This window comes from Leucoraja erinacea, chromosome 7, assembly GCF_028641065.1.
Source record: "Leucoraja erinacea ecotype New England chromosome 7, Leri_hhj_1, whole genome shotgun sequence".
Lineage (NCBI taxonomy): Eukaryota > Metazoa > Chordata > Chondrichthyes > Rajiformes > Rajidae > Leucoraja > Leucoraja erinaceus.
This window is the reverse complement of record NC_073383.1, coordinates 67,866,067-67,889,961: the sequence shown is the minus strand read 5'-3', so window position 1 is coordinate 67,889,961 and position 23,895 is coordinate 67,866,067. Positions and strand designations below refer to the sequence as shown.

General features: G+C 40.4%; 1 protein-coding gene across 1 annotated transcript in view; it reads left to right on the top strand.

Annotated features, from left to right (window-relative positions):
• Window positions 1-23,895, top strand: part of neb (nebulin) — a 229,493-nt gene that overhangs the window by 19,772 nt on the left and 185,826 nt on the right. Inside the window, 15 exon segments of the mRNA XM_055638822.1 lie at window positions 271-375; window positions 509-613; window positions 2,437-2,541; window positions 4,278-4,382; window positions 7,233-7,334; window positions 9,413-9,520; window positions 10,838-10,954; window positions 13,361-13,462; window positions 13,553-13,660; window positions 14,028-14,132; window positions 15,217-15,315; window positions 16,649-16,753; window positions 18,483-18,590; window positions 21,954-22,067; window positions 23,581-23,778. Coding sequence (XP_055494797.1) covers window positions 271-375; window positions 509-613; window positions 2,437-2,541; window positions 4,278-4,382; window positions 7,233-7,334; window positions 9,413-9,520; window positions 10,838-10,954; window positions 13,361-13,462; window positions 13,553-13,660; window positions 14,028-14,132; window positions 15,217-15,315; window positions 16,649-16,753; window positions 18,483-18,590; window positions 21,954-22,067; window positions 23,581-23,778 — 1,686 coding nt within the window.

Here is a 23,895-nt window from a genome sequence, read left to right as displayed (position 1 = left end):
CAGAGGAACATTCACGAGAACACATATACTCAAGGAGCAGTAACTATGTGTAATGCACCAAAATGGTTGAGTCAAATAGCAAGGCTAAATAACCAGAGGACAGTGAAAGGGATAAAAGGATATATTGATGGCAATGACTGAAAAAGAGTGGGAGAAGTCTGGGAACATATACATTCTTTTGGGAAGTTAGTTGAGTGACTGTATCATTACTGTAAACTCAATGCATTTGTTTGGAAAAATTGTAATTTCTTATTTGTTTTCATTATAAAGGTTAAGTATCGTGCAGATGGTGATAAGGCAAGGACGATGTGTCATGTTGATGGGACAGCCCGGGACATTGAACATGCTAAAAAGGTCTCACAGTTGGTTAGCAAGGTAACAAAGCTTGCATTTTACTATCTGAGCCTAATGAATTTTATATCATACATCATTTTATTTAACATTGTCATTTTGCTGCATATGCGACATGAGATTAGTGACACCCCCATTCATCTGCTTGAATAAACAGGTGCTGTATAAACAAAAATGGGAAGAATCAAAGGACGTCTACCAATTGCCATGTGATGCACCTGAGTTAGTGCGAGCTGTGAAATTTGCCGAAGCTTTCAGTCAGGTAATTGAATCAATCTATCAAACTGAGCCTTGGCAATTGTTGAGCAAATGTTGCTCTCCTGATCTTTTGCCTGCATAATTGTCTGGTTTTAAAACGGTCACAATATTAATTGTTATTGCGAGAAAGAGCAACATTATTGAGGGCTATTGTATGAGTCTGGTGGGAGTCTTATTTCGAGGACCGCAAACAGGTGGGCTCCACCTGTGTGAACTGTGCAAGTTTCCGGGCTAGGTTTTGTGAAGGTACAAATGCCATCTTAAATCTGCAAGGCCATAAATGATCTGAGGTTAAAAGGTTGGGATTTCATCTCTCTTGTTTCATTTACACAAAGTGTACAGTTGATAATGCCTTGTCTGACTTCACCTGATGTGCAGAGGTTCAGGCAAAGATTAGGGTCTGGATCTTCATGTTTGTGGAGGCTAATAGTGTAGCCAAAAGACCTTTCCATTGATTGTTTTTCTATGTTAAAGTAGGCACCTCTGTGGACATTGGTGTTTGAAGGAGGATAGATACATCACAACAAGATTTACTCCAGTAGAGGATACTATTGGTAAACATTGGTGGGAATGCTGAGAAGATGGGAATGGAAAGATATTCAGTGCCTATGTTTATCGTTATTTTGCAGACAGTATTTTTTGAATTGTAGAAATCAGGTCTGAGTATGCAAGCCATTGGATAGATAGTATTAATTAGTAGATTAAAGTTGCTATGTTGCAAGTTTTGTTTTTGCAGAGATGTAACTTGTTTTGCCATGTTATTTTACAACTTTATCTACAACATTATTTACAAAAGTTATCTGTAAATTTTAGTTCAGAAAATTTAGTTTTACCCGATGCTCCCATGGTCTATTGAGATCAACATGTACTAAGATCTCTGTTAAATGGCTTAAAAACAGATGAATCAGAAAATGAAGTGACTCCTAGTAACCTTGGTCCCAGGCATGACTTGGGTAATTCTAGAGATGATCAGGAAGTATAGGGGTGAGATGGAGTAGCCTTGTCTTCAGGCTGCACTGTGTTTTCTTTTATCTCCTTCCCAATAATATGACAACAATTGAGAATACGCTGTGTGGAAAAATTATAGCATAGATATATTACAATAATCTCTTCCTCATGGTGGGATGATTGGAGAAAAGTCAATGGGTTGAGCAAAGTGCTTTTTTTAAATACAAATATTTTTATTAGAAGCAATGTACAGTAGTATAAACCGTGTATAACATAATACATTTCGTGTACAACTTCATGTTTTAAATTTAATAAAAGAAAAGTAACAGAAGCAGAAAAGAGAAGGAAAGAGAAAGTTAAGTAAAGTAGTGATATTGATAGTTCGTGAAAGAATAGATAGAAAGAACCCGTAAAGATATAAAGAGAGAGGGGAAAAAATACCGAGAAAAAACAGACAATAAAAAAATAAGAAGAAAACAAAACAGAAAAAAATAAAAGGGACAAGGGATATACCTGCTTCATATCTTTCCACACCCCTCACCCAATTCTGAAACAGTTAATTTCCAGGGTTATGTTGCACCATATACTTGTAATAAGTCGATAAAAGGAGACCAAATCTTTAGGAATTGGTCTGCTTTACCTGCTCTAAAGTGCTTTCAAAGATGTCATGCTGATATGGGGGCTTTTGCTCTGTTCCAGAACTCTGCAAGTTTTGCATTATTATTGATGACCTCCTGTTGCTCACCTGCAGTGTGGACCTATTCTTAAAAAAAACAATTATTTTTAAACCGTATTTTTCATCCCAACTATTGCCACTGTTATCGTTGAAACCTTAAACACTGAACTGACATGATTTTATTCCTTCTCTTTCGCTGGAAGAAATTGTATAAAGAAGCTTGGGAGGAAGAAAAGCCTTTCTATTATCCGTACACAGACAGTCCAGAGCTGAGACGTGTTGCCAGTGCTCAGAAAGCCCTGAGTGATGTAAGTAATTTGGTCACACCTACTTGGGTATGTTAGTTAAAGGAGGTTTCCATACAATGAACACAAGCATTGAAGTGTGCTGCAATTACTTTCACTTATCACCAAAAAAAGACATAGAAACATAGAAAATAGATGCAGGAGGAGGCCATTCGGCCCTTCGAGCCAGCATCGCCATTCATTGTGATCATGGCTGATCGTCCCCTATCAATAACCCGTGCCTGCCTTCTCCCCATATCCCTTGACTCCACTAGCCCCTAGAGCTCTATCTAACTCTCTCTTAAAAATCCATCCAGTGACTTGGCCTCCACTGCCCTCTGTGGCAGGGAATTCCATAAATTCACAACTCTCTGGGAGAAAAAGACCAATGATGGTGATAAAACTTACCGGGCCAGATGGCACAATTTGTTTTACTGCCTCCCACACTCCAAAGACGTACAGGTATGTAGGTAAATTGGTTTGGTAAATGTAAAAAGTATCCCTAAAGTATCCGGGGGCGCTGTCCTGTGCACGGCTGCCCTGCCAGCAGTTGTCTGTCTTTCCACTGTTTTATTTTTATTTTTAGTTAGTTAAAGTGTTTTGTTTGGAGGTCTAGACTTTTTTATATGGGGGGTGGGGGAGGGAAGGGGGAAACTACCTTTCAGGGTCCCTACCTGGTCGGAGAGGCAGCTTTTCTCCGGGCTGCAGCTTCGACCCGTCCTCGCGGCCTACCAGCGGGCCTAGAGCGGCGTTTCCTGTCGGGGACCGCACAGAACCTCGGCTTCGGCGGCAGCACAGCGCTGGGGCGCTATCGTGGAGCGGGTGATGCCTTGCCTGGGTCGCCGCGCTGGAGCTCCGGTGAGCTGAGACCACCGGGAACAACATCGCGGAGCTGCGGGTCTGAGGAGCGGCCAGCTGCGGGCGGCGGCGCTGAACTTTACACCGGGAGCCTGGGATCTCTAGATGAGATCGCCAGTAGTGGAGCTCCAACCAGCGCGTCCTTGTCGGCTTCGGAAGTCGCGGCCTCCAGTACGGAGGCGGCCGTTCCAGGGTTCCCATGCCACTGTGAGGACTCTCCCGACGCCGGAGCACCACCACCCGGCGAGAACGGCCAGGAACATCGGGCCTCCATAGAGGCAACTGTGGAGGCCTCAATAGGCCCGACTATGGGTGAACTGGGGTCGGGGACTGGACTTTGTGCCTTCCCTCATGGTGGGAGCCATTGTGGGGGGATGTTCTTTGTGTTTAAGACTTTCATTGGTGTTATGTCTGTATACTTTGGTGTGCTGCAAAATGGCAAAAAGCATTTCACTTCATTACACCTCGGTGTATGTGAATGTGACTAATAAAATACCTTTGATACCTTTGATAATGTGTGTAGCATAGTGTTATTATGTGGGGATCGCTGGTTGGCGCAGACCCGATGGGCCGAAGGACCTGTTTTTGTTTTGTATCTCTAAACTAAAGTGAACTTATATGGTTATAATATCAATGCACGGAACAGTTAAAAGGAAAAAAAAGACCAAGAGGAATTCCTTGACTTCTACATCCTTATCGAATGCACTACACTTTCAATTAAGTACATAGACAGATTTTCTGTGCTCAGCATTGTACACTGTTCCTTATTAAATATTATTATTTTTATTGACTGTATGATAAATGTTAAAGCATGAAGCACATAAATGGTCAGCAATTAAAAACATTTTTTTCCTCAGAATCATTGACTTTCACTCTTTGAATGCTTTTCTTCTTCTGTCTAGATTGAATACAAGAAAGGACACAATGAACGAATGTCAAAGTACACATCACTGGCAGAGCCACCGGACATGAAGTTGGCCAAAACGAATTTCAACCATCTCAGTGATGTGAGTAGCACCATTCTCATTTCATCTCAAGGGGAGATAAATGCTTCAAGTCATTTCACCAAAGGCATAATCGGACAAAAAATAGGTCGGAGGGTCTGAAGCATATTGGGTTTGAAAGATGGCTTTAAGCCAGAAGGAGAGTGGAGTTATAGTGAGGTAATTCCAAAATAAGATTTTTCAGGCTATTAATGTTGGGAACAAAGGTTGTAGAACACATAATATTGTCATAGTTGCAGGAACACTGTGGCTTGGAGCTGGCGATAGGCTTAGAGCCACGGATTGGCTTTAAGAGCTAGGACATTTTATTTGTTGATCTAAAGCAAGTCAACATGAACAGGGAGTAATGGACAAGATGCAGAAAACAGAGATAGTGAGTGGAAGAAGTGAGTTTAGCTAGGTAAGCATTGGAATAAATGTGCCTGTCATCAACAAAGGCATGGATAAAATAACTATGGTGGTGTGGTATTGTTTTATGATGGGCCGCATATGGATCAGAGCATAACTCAGGAATGAATGGAACACCAATGTTATGAACAGCCTGTTTGAACCTAATGTCATAGTTGGGAAGAATAGAAGAAGAAAAGGTAAGCGGTGGAGTCGAAAGATGTTGGCTTTGTTTACCAGGAGAAAATTGGATGTCAAATGGCAGTTTGAGACTCAATGTGATATGCTGAAGGGATGGTGTTGGGAAATGAGGAGCTGCATGTGAAACATAACTTTGTGTCTTTGAATTCTATGGTCAAGGAGATAACATAAATGAGTAACAGGAAGACATCACCATATTTGGTGGAAGAATAGAGATGGACATTAAGACATAGAGATATTATTGGAGATTCAAATGCAAAATATACAGATGCTGGAAATCTGAAATTAAAAATAGAAAATATTAGAATTATTTAGCAAGACTAGAAGTATCTGTGGAAAAAATAAACAGGGTTGATGTATCAGGTCAACGATCCTTCTTTAAATTTTGAGAAACAGAGTTAATACTTTGTGTTGATGACATGAAATTGTAAGTTTCTCTCACCTGATGCATTTCTTGCTATTGCTTATGTTATTGATGGAGATGTATTCCCTCAAGGGCCAAGTAAGCTCAAGTTTGCATCCCTTCCAGCTTAGAGATGAGGAAATACAGGGGCTGAACAGGATGTGAGAGTGAAAGGGTGTTATTGGTGAAGGAGAGATTGTAGTTGAATAGACTGGTTGTTTCAGAAGGATTGGGTGTGAATACTAGTATTTAAATGGTGCGTTCAAGATTTCCTACAGTTGGAGTGAACGTAGATGGGAATGAGATTGGAAGGGAATGTAGAATTTGGCAGGTGATGGATATAAGGAAGTGGTCAGAGGTTAACTGAAAAGTCACATGAATGACTTATAAATAGAGGAAGGAGTTGTGGGAGATTTGGAGTGTAACAGGGAGAAGCTCTGTGATAATGTTCAAAGTCATGGATTCTGAGGATGATGGAGGATGAAACGTAATAGTATAGAGCTTAAAGGAAGAAAAAACATTTCATGAAGATTGCTTGGCGGTTAGTGTTATCATTAAAAAAAATCCAAGCAGGACAGTAGCAGTTCAATGACAAGGCTACCAGTGGAATATAAATTCAATTAATGACCTTTCAAAAATTGAATAGTTTATCATTCAATGAGCAGGCAGGGTCAGATTTAATTAATTGAATTATCAGTTTTTCCTCAATGGTATTTTAAGTTTTATGAAAATTTAACACTTTACTTTTCAATGTCAAGTGGATTTTTCAATGGTGTTGCATAAGAGAGGATATTCTCTGTGGAAAACGGTTTGTGATAGGAGTATATTTTATATTAATTATATCAGCAGCACTCCATAATCAAAGGGGATGCAAATTGATCATTACTTACCTTTAACCATCTTGAATTAACCTCCATCCTGGTCTGATGTTCAAGTTCTATTCAGATTGTTAGATTATCTCAAAACCAAAAAAAACAGTGGATGTTGGAAATCTAAAATAAAGCAGATCATGCTGGAAATACTCAATGGATCAGGCTGCTTTTGTGGGGAAAAAACAGGACTCCAATCTGAAACATTGACTCAGTTTATTTTCCAGAGATGTGGACACCTGCTGAGTATATAAAATATTTTCCGCTAGACTATTTCAATGGTACCACCTAAATATTTATTACATTTTGATTGGGATGTGGGAAATAATAATAATAATAATTATTATAATAATAATAATAATAATAATAATAATAATAATAATAATAATTTTATCTATAGAGCACTTTAAAAACAAACATAGCTGCAACAAAGTGCTGTACATCACTAATCATTGACAAAAAAGTTAATACACACCAAAAATAACAATCACAAAAAAATAGTAGGAAAAGACTTGTGAAATAAAGAAACATCAAAAACACCACAAACAGAAGCAAAGCCTCAGGCATGGTCAAAAGCCAGGGAGTTTTAGTCCACACTGAATCAATTGAGCAAGGCACCACTGCATTACTGCTTGCATCCAAAGATTACATTGAAATTCCTTTACCCTCAAGAAGAATATATGAATCAACATTTTTCTGAGCTTCTTTTCATTCACTCACAGGGTAATTACTGGTAGTAATCATCCATCTCTAATTGCCCAGAATTTGTGCAGCATTTTAGAGAACAGTCAGATATCTGAGTTACTCACCCAATGATTTAGAACTTTTCTGGTGACTTTGATAGAATTTTAATTTGTGTTAAACCCAAGTGATGTTTCCAACTATACTCATAGGTTTTGAAATCGTTTGCGAAATGCCTTCATAAAATGTTATGTCAAATTTGCCTGCCTTAAAAAAAAAATCAAATTAATATGCAATTTCATTTTCTTGCAGCTTAAATACCATGAAGACCATAAGAAAGATAACGGCAAATGGAGCCAGACACCTTGCTATGATGTTGCGATTGCACGCATGAATTCTGACAATTTGAGCGCAGTAAGTCTCGACATCAAAATACGCAAGAAATTAAATTAATCAACATTAATATTTTATTCCATTTACAAACTGGTCATCACACAGATTGGCCGCTGGCTATGATTGCCAGTTTTATGAGTTGCAAGGCATGGGCATAAAGCAACTTAAAAGCAAACAACAAACTGCGGGGGGAACTTGGTTTGTTGAGTAGTATCTATGGGAGAAAATAGTTGTCAACGTTTTAAGGTTGAGACCCTGCATCAGAACTAAGAGCAGCCGGAGGAAAGGAGAGGGAGTGGAGGGAGGGGGTGAAACATGGTCTCCGAAGTAATAGGTGGGCTGAAGAGGGATGAGCAATGATGGGCAGAGAGATCTTGATGTGGAAAGGGGAAAGGTGCAGTTGTAAGACAGAAGCGGGTGGATGCTTGGTTGAAGCAGACAAGGGAAATAAAAGGCAGACGTACTCAGGTGGAGGGAGGAGAGGTTGATGGTGGCGACGGCTGCTGGGGGATGACAATGAGGAACAGGGACACAAAGGCTACCATTGTTGGAATTTGATAAGCAAGGAAGCTTATAATGGGAGGCACAAGAGATTTCAGATATTAGAGCAACAATCAATCTGCCGGGGGAACTCAATGGGTGGAGCAGCACCTGTAGGTGGAAAGGAATGGGAGGTTACTTAGTATGAAGGGGTTAAAGAGGGTGAAGAATAGGTCAATAGCTGTAGTGAGGAGAGATCACAAACTGCAGGGACTTTCCCTGAGGAAGTGCGGGCAGGAGGAGGAATTGGGTGGAAGATCATAATTGCTCCTCCTGGTCCTCATAGAGGATTCTACAAAGCACCTGGCCTCTAAACATGGCTGCTCATCATCTCCTTGCTGGTGCCACATTTGCAAAGCCCTCGAACATCCAGTTTTCAATTAAAATCAGGTTCCTATATACACTGGGGAAGAATTATTTTAAAGATGAGTATTTCTTCCCTTCAAGATGGAGCACACACGCGTCAACCTTCTCACTAGGCAAGACGATTCATGTTAACTCTTTGTAACTGTAAGGTGATCAGAACCAACTTCAAAATCTTTGGAAGACATAAACTGACAATCGTCCTTGGGGGTAGGCACAAAATGTTGGAGTAACTTAAGAAGGGTCTCTACACGAAACGTCACCCATTCCTTCTCTCCAGAGATGCTGCCTCACCCGCTGAGTTACTCCAGGATTTTGTGTCTACCTTCGATGCATACCAGCGTCTGCAGTTCTTTCGTAATCATCCTTGGGTCTTTAACGGGTTTGGGTTTATTATTGTCACATGTACTGAAGTACAATAAAACAATTTGTTTTGCCCGCTCAGATCCGATAATGTTATAAATAAATACATAGTGCAGGTGGCACAGTGGCGCAACTTTAGAGTTGCTGCCTCACATCACTGGAGACCCAGGTTTGATCCTGACCTCGGGTACTGTCTGTGCAGAGTTTGCGCATGCTCCCTGTGACCACATGGACTCCCTCTGTGTGATCTGGTTTCCTCCCCTATGGGTTTGTAGGTTAATTTATCTCTGTAAATTGCCTCTGGTGTGTAGGCAGTATACATTTAACTAATATGAAGTGGTGATCGATGGCCTCAGTGGGCCAAGGGGCCTGCATCTCGAAACTCTAAACGGGATGCATCTGCATCTCGAAACTCTAACCTAATGAATACAATCAAGCCAACTCGTGCACAATAGGTAGAACAAGGAGAAAGATACAGAGTGCATAATATAGTTTCCGAGGGGTCTGTACATAACTAACCATCAGAGGGAAACTTAAGTTCAGAGGAAAATGGAATCCAGGAATCCAGTCCTGCACAAAATTAGGATGAGGGGAGAAGGCAGGAACGGGGTACTGATTGGGGATGATCAGCCATGATCACATTGAATGGTGCTGGCTCGAAGGGCCGATTGGCCTATTCCTGCACCTATTGTTTATTGTCTATTGTCTATTGAAACATATAGAATTATATCCATACTTCACTTGTTTTGATGGTATCTATCGAAAACCCTTGCAACATGACAAACCATCTAAACGACTGCTGTGTTTGTGTGTTTTCTTCTCCTTTCAATCAGAAACGGTATAATGCTGGCTATGAGGAAATGAAAGACCAAATTTACTTCATGCAGACGGACACCCCAGTTTATGAAGCCAATAAACGTGCTGGGAATGCATATAGTGCGGTAAATGATCAACTGTTCATCCTTGGTCCATTTTTAATAGCTCTATTGAAACAGAAAAGAATATAAGATAATCAAAAGATACTGTTGGCATGTGTTTAGAAATAATCCAGGACCTTGATTCATTAAAATGTATCTGTTATAGTGTTTGAATTTGATACACTCAATTTTCCAGTTCACAAAGGCACTGCATCAAATATGCATCGTTAGACTTGTGAAAAGTTTTGTTTTAACTAAGGCTTTTCCCAAGAATATAGCAATGTCAGAAATAAAAAACAGTAAAAATCCATTGCAGACCCTAGTACGACTAAGAACATGTCCGATCTTTAATCCCAATACCGATTCTGTGGCAGTAACTCCATATCCCTTGATTCCCTTCCACAACCTATCAACCTCTGCCTCAAATATAATAATTGAGCCACTATATTTCTTTGAGGTATAGAATTCTATAGACACCATACTATTCATTTAATTTATTCATTATGATAAATCTTTGGAATTATTCGTCCTCTTGGACGTACAGGTTTGGAGACTTCAGTTAGTTGTAAAATTGTCCCCAGCGCTAGTATAAGGGGTGATCACTGATCAGCGTGGCCTTGATGGGCTGAAGGGCCTGTTCCTTGCTGTATCTCTAAAGTCTGCAGTAAAGTCTAAATCTCAGTTCTGAATAGTTGGTTCTATATGGTGAGATTATGACTCCCCAGCCATTATTGAGTCTGTATTGAGTCTGAAAACCCCACATAAAGAATATACGTTTCAATGAGATCAATTCTTATTCGTCTAACCTCAAGAGGGTATAGGCCCTAAGTGTTTGATCTGGCTTTATAAGACAATCTGTGTTAACAGGAATCAATATGGTTGACCTTTGTTGCAGCTATTTTGTCCAGTCTGCAGTAGATAAGGAGCAGGGGGCCCTATATCATTACACTAAGTCATTTCACCTCTCGTACTCAAACCCTCTTACAGTCAATCTCAACATACTATTTGGTTTATTTTTAATTACTTACTGAACCTGTAAAGTAACCTTCCGTAATTTGTGCAAAGGACATATAGGATCCGTTAGAAATCTAATCTTTTAACATTTAAAAGTGCTCAAACTTTTTCTACCCAAAGTGGATTACTTGATTTTCTTTTCATATTATATTCCATCTGCCAAGTCCTCACCCATTCACTTATTCACCTATTAATATCCCCTGAATCTTCTCAACATTTCAAGACAACCCACCGTACTTGCTTGATATCACCTGCAAACATAACATTTCAAGAGCAAAGAGACCCAGTCTTCTCATCCTTTTTGTTTGTTTTCTTTCATTTCTTCAGATAAAATATAAAAAGGACTATGAAAAGACCAAACATCTAACGGATTACAACACACTACCTGCGACTGAAAACCCACTCCTTAGACAATTCAAGGCTGCCGGGAAATCAGCAAGTGATGTGAGTCACAATGTCCTTTTACCTCTCAGCTGTGTAACAAATACACTTAGTTCAGTTTAGTTTATCTGTTTGGTTTATTGCCACGTGTACTGAGGTACAGTGAGAAGCTTCGGTTGCATGCTAACCAGGCAGCTGAAAGAACATACATGTTTACAATTGGGCCATACACCCGATAAGGGAGTATATTTTAGTGCAAGGTAAAGCCAGTGTAGTCCAATCAAGGATTGTCTGGCAAATAATGTTCAATGAGGTCAATAATAGTTCAGGCATGTCTTCCAGTTGTGGTACTATGGTTCAGTTGCCTGATAACAGCTAGGAAGAAACTGTCCCTAAATCTGCAGGTGTGCGTTTTTACACTTCTATACCTTTTCCCAGATGGGAGAGGGGAGTGGCCAGGGTGTGACTCATCCTTGATTATGCTGCTGGCCTTGCCAAGGCAGTGTGAAGTGTAAACTGTGTCAATGGAAGGGAGGTTGGTTTGTGTGATGGTCTGGGCATCATCCACAATTCACTGCAATTTCTTGTGGCCATGGATGGAGCTGTCCCCAAACCAAGCTGTGATGCAGCCCGATAAAATGCTTTCTACGGCACATCTGTAGGGTTGAGATAATTTGGTAAAATGGAAGGGTATGTTAGGTTTATTATTGCCACATAGTGAAAGATTTGTTTTGCATGCTATCCAATAAAGTCAGATAATACTATAGATGTATACAAGCAAAACTAACTCAAGTAAAATAGGTAAAGCAAAGGTACAGAGTGCAGAATATAGTTTTCAGCATTGTACAAGTTCCATGGACAAAGTTCAATATCTGCAATGGGGTAGAGGTGAACCAGACAGCACATTAGCTTGCGGAAGGACTGTTCAGAAGCCTGATGAGCAGAGGAGAAGAAGCTGTGCCTGAGTCTGGTGGTGGGCACTTTGAAGCTTCTGCATCTGCTGCTCAACAGGACTGGGCAGAAAAAGGCATGACCAGGGTGGCAAAAGACTGGATTGCGTGGATGTGGAGAGGATGTTTCCTCTAGTGAGAGAATCTAGGACCAGAGGGCACAGCCTCTGTATAAAAGGATGTGCCTTTAGAAAGGAGATGAGGAGGAATTTCTTTGGTCAGAGGGTGGTGAATCTGTGGAACTCATTGCCATAGGCTGTGGAGGCCAAGTCAATGGATATTTTTAGAGATTGACAGGTAAGTGTGTCAGGGGTTATGGGGAGAAGGCGGGAGAATGGGGTTGAGAGGGAAAGATAGATCAGCCATGATTGAATAGCGGAATAGGCTCAATGGGCCGTATGGCCTAATTCTTCTCCTATGACTTACAGACGTATGATTATGTTGGTTGCTTCCTTGAGGCACCATGAAGTGTAGATGGTGTCACTGGTGGGAACTCTGGTGTGTGTGATTGACAGGGCCACATGCACAGCTCTTTGCAATTCCTTACTATCTTGGGCACAGCTCTTCCAAACCAAGCTGTGATACAACCCGACAGTATGCTTTCTAGAGAATAAATACAGAATAAATGAACAGATAAAAAAGCTAAGGGCAGACGGCAGATGTGTGAGCGGATGCCTTAAAAAAAAAAAAAATCCTCAGTGGAATCCAAAGGTAACAGTTTGGGGATTGGAATTAGTCATTGCTGAAGATGTAAAAGCAAAATATTAGTAATGCTGGAAATTTGAAATAACAAGAGAAATTTGGGAAGCACTTAAAAGCTCAGGCAGTATCTCCGCAGAAAGAGGCAGTCAAGGTTGCAGTTCAAGGTAGCAAGGTTTGTTTATTGTCACATGTACCAATTAAGGTACAGTGAAATTCAGATTGCTCTACAGTCATACCAATAAAGTGCAACAAGACACCCAAATAATTTCTCCCGCTGTCGGGGCACTCGAATCTTCCGTTGTCGGGGCGATCTTGGCTCCCGCAACTGGAGGTCGAGCGCTCTGCCTTGAGGCGATCAAGCTTCCGTATCGGGGGGGATCTCAGCTCCCTACGCCGGACGATCGGACACCCAAGTCGGGGCTGGTCGAACCTCCTGCGGCTTGGAGCTTCCCGACGTCAGTCTCTACCCGAGACTGCGAGCTCCTCGATGTTGAAATCCGCAGGTTGGAGCTTCGATATAAGATGCAGGAATTATGGTCACAAGCTTGAAGGAGAGGTGTGCAGCTTGAGGGATATTCAGAAAAAGGGCCAATGTTTCTGAAGACTGTGAGATATACCCACCATCCGAAATACAGTTATGGATGTGAAATCATATCATGGACAGAGCCCATCATCGTAGAGAATATGAAAATTAAGAAGACATGTTTTGGTGAAGCCACAGAGAGAACAGAACATAGGAATGGCCAATTTAAATTCTACTGAATGTCAAATAAGGAACTTCTGTTGTATGTACTTATCACTGTTCCATTTTTTTTAGAGACTGTATAAGGAAGACTATGAAAAAACTGCCAGGACAAGCATTAATTATTGCGATACTCCAAAATTCAAAACAGACCACCTTCTGAAGGAATATAGTGATGTAAGTCACCGAGTTACTTTCCAATCTTGGATTCAATGTTTACCTCTTGAAATGGGCTGACGTCAGTATGATGGATTTCTCCAATCTTAGGTGAAGTATAAGCAGAACTATGAAGACAAAGTGAAGGGCCACTATATTGGCAGCCACGAGGATCCACACATGCTTCATTGTATGAAGGTCGAAGCAATGAAAAGTGCGGTAAGTAATCAAATATTACGTCCACAGCAACTAATACATTGCCAATGGTGTGCCTGGAGGGCGTAGGTTTAAGGGAGGAGACAAAGGTTAAATAGGGACTTGAGGGACAACCTTTGCACGTAGCGGATGGTGGGTATATGGAACAAGCTGCCAGATGAGGTGGTTGAGGCAGGTACAGTAACAACATTTTAAATACATTTTAAATGTCGCATATGCAGGGCAGATTTAGAGGGATATGGTTCAAACATGGGCAATGGACCATTTAAATGGACATCTTAGATTGCATGGCTGAGTTGGGCCAACGGGTCTGTCTGTGCTGCATGACTCAATACCTCTGAAATTTAATAATATCATATTTCTCTTTTAGAAAGCTTATAAGGAAGATTATGAACTGGATAAAGGAAGCTGTTATTTCCCTCAAACTCTTACTCCAGAATATGAAGCGATGAAGAAATGCAATCAATGTAATGATGTAAGTCTCCAAAATGTGTTCTAATACTAATATCCCAATTTGCTCAATAAACCAAATATTCTTATTATTGATACTTTTAAATTATTCATTCATGGAATGTGGGCCAGCATTTATTACCCATCCTAATTTCTCTTTGAATCGAATGGATAGATTTTCCGACAATCTAGTAGGCTGCAAGTATTGATAGTTTCTTATTCCATATTTCACATTAAATTTAATTACTTTAATTTTCATTGAGGATTAAACTAATTTCTCCTAATAAATCGTCCTTGCCCCAGAATACCTAGATCATTCTGCTAGTATACAACTACAAATTTAAGATCCTACCCTGTTGGAGATCACATTACAATGAGGGTTGACTAGAATAATAAACCTTACAAATTTAGAAGAAAACCGACCATTTCAACCCAATTTCTCCACACAAGATTTCGCTTCTCATTGGTGTTCACAGTTGTACAATATTAAGAGGCTTTACATGGTTTAGACTTCCCCCAGGGATTCAAATTAATACACAAATGTTTGATAAGCATTTGACGGCACTGCGCCTTTATTCGCTGGAGTTTCGAAAGATGAGGGGGAACCTCATTGAAAGTTACTGAATAGTGAATAGAGCCTGAATAGAGTTGATGTGGAGAGGATATTTTCACCTGAGATCATAGGCTTAGAATAAATGGACATACTTTTCGGAAGGAGATGAGGAGGTAGTTCTTTAGTCAAAGGGTGTGGAATCTGCGGAATTCATTGTCACAGGACGCTGTGGAGGCCGTCAATTGATATTTTTAAACAGAGATTAATAGATTCTTAACTAGTACATGTGTCTGGGTTATGGTGAGAAGGAGGAGAATGGGATTGAGAGGAAATGATAGATCAGTCATGATAGAATGGGCGAATAGACTTGATGGGCCAAATGGCCTAATATTGCTCCTATCACTTATGAACATAAATCATGAAAGGGCTCAGTTATTTTTCAGTTTTGGTGAAGTCACGCATATTTAAATCCATGAATGAAAAGATATTAATGGTTTAAAATATGTCTGTTCCAAAATCATATGAATGACCTTTGTTTAATTTGATTGAATTGCAGCCAGTTTATAAAATGCATCCTGATAAACTCAAGTTCACTCAAGTGGTGGATTCCCCAGTGATGGTGCAAGCCCAGATCAATGCCAAACAGTTGAGTGATGTAAGTATTCTTAAATAATATTGCTTTTGTTGTTCCTCCTGTAACTTGACCTAATGATCTTTCAATATCCATTTGGAAAGTATTGCAGATACTAATTTCAGATGCATAGCTTAGGATTTTATACAACCTTAGGTAGAAATGTAATTCCAAAATAAGGAGGTGTATAGTTTCCAATGGTTAGATGAAAATGTCCATGGTCTCCAAAATGATTTTATGAGCTGCATTTATGTGCCATCTTTCACTTATACATCACAAAGATGGGACCCATTGAATGTTGGAAATATTTAGTTCAATGATGACCACGCCTCCCGTGAGGGCTACGGGTATGGAATGGGTGTGTTGGGGAAGCAGACTTGGTCTGCACTTCAGATAAAAAATGCTGGAAATCTGAAATATATCCAGAAAATACTGGAAATATTCAGCAAATGAAGCAGCATCTGGAGAAAAAGAAATGGAGACATTTCCCGCAATTTAGCTGGTGAAAGCTTATCGGCATTAACTCTGTTTCTCCATGGATGCTGCCAGATTGGCCGAGTATTTGCATCATTCTCTATTTTCATTTTTAATTCTAAATACATAACGAGAAGCTTTGCTTATCTGTTCATGGTGTAATTATTGAATTCAGTGCTTTCCTTATCCTAGCTTTTGGTGATATGTATTAAAAAAAATACAAAGTTCTGGAGTAAGTCAGCGAGTCAGACAGCATCTCTGGAGGACATTGATAGTGACATTTTGGTGGGGACCCGTCTTCAGATTGATTGTAGTAGGGGGGGAGAAAGCTGGAAAAGAGGTGAAAGTGGGACAAAGCCTGGCAAGGTGGATACTAGTCAGTAGGTTTGTTTGGCGGATGGGTAGGCAAAGGCTGGAGCTGAAAAGGAGGCAAAAAGGGTGTGAGATAAAGAGAGAGGAGGGGTGAAATATGAAGCCAGAGCAAGGGATTTGGGTGCTAGATGGGAGGGATTGGGAAGGGGGGAAGCGGAAAGGGGAGCGGGATACTTGAAGAAATAAGTGTGTACCATATGGGGCACTGGGAAAATGGAGAAGGTGGGGGAGTAACTAACGGTTGAAGAATTCAATGCTCATACAACTGGGTTGTTAGTTACCCAAGTATTTGGGTGCTATTCCTCCAGTTTGCATGTGGCACTCTGACAAAGGAGAAGGCCCAGGACTGAAAGGTCGGGGTGAGAATGAGAAGGGAAGTTAAAATTGTTAGCAACCGGGAGACCCAGCAGGGCTAAGCAAACCGAGCAAACTATCTGTGTTACATTTTGTTTTAAATTATACAATAGAGATTCAATGAATTGTTTGCTATTCCTGCTGTCCTCTCTTACAGCTAAATTACAAAGCAGATTATGAGAAGAAAAAGTTCAAATGTAACATTCCCCACGATGATCCCTTTTTCATCCAGTCCAGAGTGAATGCCTACAATCTAAGCAATGTAAGTAGATACTGAACTCCTAAATTGGCTGTGTGAGATTATTTTAAACAAAGAATCTGTCAGGATGAATGAATCTCTGTTTGAATTGTGCTTGGTATCAAAATACGCTATAATTTTATGAACTTCCAAAATAAAGAGTGGAGAATCATTTTGTGGAATGCTGCTTTTCACATACTCTTTTAAACAGCATTTGTTTATTAATTTCAAATTAATTGGGGTAATTTTCATCTTCACTCCCTTCAACAGGATGAACATAAGGCTTTCTCAACAATGTGTAGGAAGAAACATAGAAACATAGAAATTAGGTGCAGGAGTAGGCCATTCGGCCCTTCGAGCATGCACCGCCATTCAATATGATCATGGCTGATCATCCAACTCAGTATCCCGTACCTGCCTTCTCTCCATAACCCCTGATCCCCTTAGCCACAAGGGCCACATCTAACTCCCTCTTAAATATAGCCAATGAACTGGCCTCAACTACCCTCTGTGGCAGAGAGTTCCAGAGATTCACCACTCTCTGTGTGAAAAAAGTTCTTCTCATCTCGGTTTTAAAGGATTTCCCCCTTATCCTTAAGCTGTGACCCCTTGTCCTGGACTTCCCTAACATCGGGAACTGCAGATACTTGTTTACTCCGAAGATAGACACAAAATGCTGAAGTAACTCAGCGGGACAGGTAGCATCTCTGTGGAGAAGGAATGGGTGACGTTTCAGATTGCGATCTGCAATGTCACCCATTCCTTCTCTCCAGAGATGCTGCCTGTCCCGTTGAGTTACTTCAGCATTTTGTGTCTATCTTCCTCAACAGTGGACAGGCAATCTCTTATCTCCCTTGGTGATCCAAATCTGTGTCAATGGGCCATACACAGCAAGTGCCGCTAGAGTGTTTCTAATAAGCTGAGGGAAAGGACGCAAGCATAAAAGGGTTAATTAGCACGGTAACTATAGACAAAAGCAGGGATCTGTACGAGTTTGTACGTTCTCGCTATGACTGCATGGGTTTTCCCCGGGTTTCCTTCCACATTCCACAAACGTAGGTTAATTTGCCTTCTGTTAAAATTGTAAATTGTCTATAGTATGTAGGATAGTGTTAGTGTATGGACAATTGCTGGTCGGTGTGGACTCGGTGGGCCGAAATGCCTGTTTCCACGCTGTATCTCAAAATGAAACTAAACTAAACCAGGAACTGTGCCCCAACATTTTATACGACAGGAAACATGTTGGTGAGATAACTTGAAATTGCACAGTTTACAGAGGAGAATATTTCAGTTCGCATCACAATGGGAGAAACATTGGGAGTATGTCCTTTCGATCTGTAATGATGATGAGACACTTGGGAAATGCAATTTTTAAAATCGAAACAAACTTTATTCTGAATAAAAAATAGATACAAAACAAGAACTGTACAAAAATTCTTCCAACATTCTCGTATGCTATACATACATGAATTTGCATCATATCGTAGTGTTCACGTTGATCTCAGTTTATATTTAAACTAATTTTTCTATGGTCTGTGGGCATGTTAGATTCCCACATTTTGTCCCAGTTTTACAAGACCTGGAAATTTACATTTTGGAATTAGCCCCTTCACCAAACCGTAATTCTTAATGTTTTAAATTCCTGCCTATGGATCATATCCTATTAAGGTGAAACGTTCCTTTGTACGATCATTCAAAGGGCATAAAGCACTGTCCTGTTTTATGGCCTGATTTTTTTTTCTCTCCTTTTTAGAATTGCTACAAATATGATTGGAATACCGATAAAGCCAAGCACTGCAATATCAGAATGGATGCCATACCGATTATAGCAGCTAAGGCACACCAACATATTGCAAGTGATGTGAGTAACTGCAAGTTTTTCCTAACTCAACATGAGGTGCAAATGGTTTATTCCTAAAAGTCATATAGGAACTGCTATTATATGCATAGTTGAAGTGATTATATTGATACATTTAAGGGGAAGTGAGTAAATATTAAAAAAAGTAAAGAAAATGGTGTTGAATACAGTCCAGAAATATGGGGGCTGAATATTTTGTATGCTATCATGGATCAGGTTGAATTTATGGGTTATACTTACAAATTCTTTGTTTTTATTTGTTTATTCACATCATCTGGTTATCTCTGGCAAATCCAGCATTTAGTAAACTTATTTATTCCCTGAACTGAAAGGATTGTTAGGCCATTTGAGTCGGCACTTAAGGGTCAACAAAATAGCGAGGCATGAGTTCAGTACTATCTATGTTGGCTTTGCACTTGATTGCATGGGAATTCCTGTTTTGGTTTCCTCTCTCATCCCAAAGATGTGCTGGTTGTTAAGTGAATTAACTGCTGTATCTTACTTCTACAGTAAGGTAGTGAGAGAATTGGGGTGGGTAGATATTAGTGGACATGTGTGAGAGAATACGTTATTGGTTATCAATGTGGGAGTGGGACTCATGGGTTTGGCCTTGGCCAGAATAGACTTGATGGGCCAAATGGCCTCCTCGAGTGTTGTGTATAAATATCAGAAAATATGATTTACATATCACTCACAGGGTAAGTATGGCTGATTTCCAATGAGTGAAAAAGATGTTTGTTTTTTTTGTGACAATCTGGTAATTCCACATTTAATTTGATTATTTGAATTTAAACTCCCCAGTTGTCATAGTGGCATGTCTATATAATGTATTGCAAATGTATGGTGTGCCACATCTGCAGGCTCATGATATGATCCTTGTAAATCTATGTAAATTGCTATAATTGAGCAGATTGTCCAACTGGATCCATAAAATGCTAGGGTCATATTCTGGATGTGTCTATTCTATAGAAAATGAGTGAATTCTTTATCTGAGGCTAAGATGGCATAACACAGGCGCATATTCAGAGATTACACAAAAAAGCTGGAGAAACTCAGCGGGTGCAGCAGCATCTATGGAGCGAAGGAAATAGGCAACGTTTCGGGCCGAAACCCTTCTTCAGACTGATCGGGGACGGGGGTGGGCGGGGACAAGAAAGGGAAAAGGAGGAGGAGGAGCCCGAAGGCTGGGGGATGGGAGGAGACAGCAGGGGGGCTGAGGAGGGGGAGGAGACAGCAAGGACTAACAAAATTGGGAGAATTCGATGTTCATGCCCCTGGGATGCAGACTCCCCAAACGGAATATGAGGTGCTGTTCCTCCAATTTCCGGTGCTGCTCGCTGTGGCCATGGAGGAGACCCAGGACAGAGAGGTCGGAGACGGAGTGGGAGGGGGAGTTGAAGTGCTGAGCCACCGGGAGGTCAGCTTGGTTATTGCGGACCGAGCAGAGGTGTTCGGCGAAACGATCGCCCAACCTCTGCTTGGTCTCACCGTTATAGATCTGCTGACATCTAGAGCAGCGGACGCAATAGATGAGGTTGGAAGAGATGCAGGTAAACCTCTGTCGCACCTGGAACGATTGCTTGGGTCCTTGAACGGAGTCGAGGGGGGAGGCATATTCAGAGACGTTGACTCTCATTGATCCAGTCATTTGTTTTTGTAAAATGATGGGAAGAGAGGAAATGTGTTGGAAGGAATGGTCGATGCTGGTTTAAATTGAAAATAGACACTAAAAGCTGGAGTAACTCAACGGGTCAGACAGCATCTCTGGAGAAAATGAATAGGTGATGCTTGGTTCCGGAACCTTCTTCAAACTGAGAGTCAGGGGAAAGGGAAACAAGAGATAAAGATGGTGATATTGAGAGGCATAGAACAAAAGAATGAAAGATATGTAATAAAGTAACGATGATAAAGGACATTGATAGCTGTGAGCTAGGTGAAAACAACACAGCCAATAGTACTCAATAAGATGACTTTGAAGCTAGTACAACTTGAGTGGGGAAGGGACAGAGAGAAAGGGGATGCAAGGATTACTTGAAGTTGGATAAAATCAAAATTCATACCGCTGGACTGTTAGCTGCCCAAGCAAAATATGAGGTGCTGTTCCTCCAATTTGCATTTGGCCTTACACTTGCAATGGATGAGGCCCAGGACAGAAAAGCCAGTGTGGGAATGGGAAGGGTAATTAAAGTGTAGGTTTAGGTAGGTCCAGGCAGACGGAGCAAAGGTGTTTCCTTTCCCCTGACTCTCACTCTGAAGAAGGGTCGGACCTGAAACAGCACTTATTCCTTTTTGCCAGAGATGCTGTCTGACCCGTTGCGTTATTCTAGCTTTTTGTCTCTATCTTCAGAAGACAGGAAACGCTGCTTGGTGAACCACAAAGATCATCCCGGTGATGCATTGAAAAGATATAATAGTAATAAAATGATGCATGATGAAGAATGCAGTGGAAAATGCAAATAATAAACCTGTAAGATCAGAGATGGATGCGGAATAGAAAAAACTAAGAAAATGCAGAGTCCAAAATTGTTAAGATTGGTGTGTAGAATATAGCCTGCAAACCTAGGCGTTACAATAGATTCACTCACAAAACTGCTGGATGAGAGAAAACCGACTGGTTAGTTAGGTCTTGCTCATGAGTCACAGTGGTACAGCTAGAACTATAGCTTGAAACTTATTAGCCATACATTCTGTGGTTCCGCATGTTTAGAACCTGTAGTACAGATCAGCACTAAATAATTAATTAGAACTAAGGTCCAACTAAGATCTAAAATTATCTATGACCTGCACAAATATGTAGTTGTGTAAATGACAAATGCAACATTTGTGATCTCAGCTGATAGTGTTTGCAACTTAGAGGGTACAGACTGTTCTTGCAACCCTCATGTAACCCAGGGAGTGTCTGTACTTCCAAAGCAATTCTCCTGTTCAGAGGAAAATGATTGGAAGCAATCTCTGGGGTCTGAATTTTCCGTGGTGTTACTAGTGTCAGCCCTCATGGAGCCAGACTAGAAAGATTCACATTTTAGTTTCTTTGAAATAAAATACAAAGTATTTGAAGTACCTGAAAGATACTAATCCATCATCTAATGGAGAGAAAGCACCAAAAAATGTGTCAAGTTTTAAGATGGTGATCTTTCATTAGAACTAGTTTATTGGATGTTGGCGATAAGATACATTGCCAAGACAAGACAGAACAAGTTTATTTGGCACTGAACTTAGTCTAGAAGCTACACTGGCTTTTCCTTATCTAACTTTCTCAACAACATTTGCTTGCAAAGAATAAATAAAATAATTACAGTTAGATTTTAAATCCCATTTTGAAATCGTGTTTCTGTTGCATTAAAGCTGGAAATGTTTCTCCTTTAGGTGAAATATAAGAAAGCCTACGAAAAGTCTCGCGGGAAACACATTGGAGCTCAATGCATTGAAGACGACCCTAAGATCTTGCACTCTGTGCATGTGGCAAAGATGCAGAGTGAGGTGAGTGGGAAAAGGCCTAAGCTTGGGACACGAGCACTAAACTACTTGATGTGGCTTCAATGGAGCCTCACAGCATAGATTAAAACATGCTCTTCCTGATATTAAGTTATCCATTTCAGACATGCTATTAATTGAGATGCTAAGAAAAAAATTGCACTTCAGCACATTGGCATGAGGAAATTCAAAGTAATATGGTGAAATTCCAGCTTTCTTACAACTCATTTAATCTGAACTTACTGGAAAGTGGCAATTTCCCTGGTTAGTCCTACAATCACCTGACATTTCTTTATTTATCAAGGGTTGTGGAGTTTGCTGGCAAGGCTAGCATTTATTGTCCATCCTTAATTTTCTTATAAGCTGTTAGATCATTTCAGAACGAGTACATATATAGACCAGACTGGGTCAGAGAGGTGAATTTCCATCCATGAAAGACTTTAGTGAAGCAGAGGAGCTGTACAGCTGCTGCCTCACAGCGCCAGGGGCCCAAGTTAAATCCTGACTGCAGGTTGTATCTGTGCAGAGTTTGTGCATTCTCCTTGTGACCACGTGGGTTTTCTCCGGGTGCTCTGGTTTCTCCCACATTCCAAAAAAAAAAATACAGGCTTGGAAGTTAATTGGCTTCTGTAAATTGTCCCTAGTGTGTATGATGCAAAACTGTGATAACATAGAACCAGTGTACGTGGATGATTGATGGTCAGCATGGGCTCGGTGGACTGAAGGGCCTGTTTCCATGCTGCATCTCTAAACATCTAAACTAAACTTGGCACCAAGGAAATTTAATGAAAGGCAAACCTAACATATATTTATACATTTGAGATGTACATAACAATTTTCATTAGAATCATATTTATTTACATCACACTTTGAATGTTCCAACTTAATGGCCAAAACACATAAATACAAATATAACAGTGCAGCCCATTTCTAGGCCAGAGGGGGTACAGTGGCACAATGGTAGAGTTACTGCCTTGCAGTGCCAGAGATTGGGTTCAAGCCCGACTATAGGTGTTGTCTGTATGGAGTTTGTATGTTCTCTCCATGATGGCATAGGTTTCCCCCCGGGTGCTCCGGTTTCCTCCCACACACCAAATACATACAGGTTTATAGGTTATTTGGTTTGGTGAAAATAGTAAATTATCCCTAATGTTTTTATGTTTTAATGTTACATTTCTTCTTTAATGTTATGTTGTATTTTTATTAGTGTGCTGCAAGGACATCTGAATTTCCTTGAAAAGGGGATTAATAAAGTATTTATCTATTTATTTATCTATCTAATGTGTAGGATGGTGCTAGTGTACGGGGGTCACATGGACTCAGTGGGCCGGAGGGCCTGTTACTGCGCTGTATCTCTAAACTAAGCTGAACTAAACTAAACCAAATTAATCCGTGAACTGTTGACATGTCTGAGCTCGTTACCTCGCATGTAAATTGGATACTGCTGTTTTTTCAAGTTTCAATAATGTACATTTTGCAGAGAAACTCAAAATTGACCACATTTATTTCCTCTCTTCAGCGTGCGTATAAAAAAGACTATGAAAGTACAAAGACCAAATATCATACTCCACTTGACATGATCAACGTCTCCCAGGCCAAGAAGGCTCAAGATATTGCCAGCAACACCAACTATAAGCAACCGAAAAGTCGTTACTTTATGCCTCCTGATGGTTTGCTTCTCAGATTGGCGAAGAATGCCTACAGTTTGCAAAGCGATGTAAGCACCTCTTTAACACATCAGTTTAAACCACATTGTGAAATTTTGCAAATACGAACTGGGAGGATTTGTCAGAAATGTTAGTACGTTAGTATGTTACCTATTGCTCTGTATCAT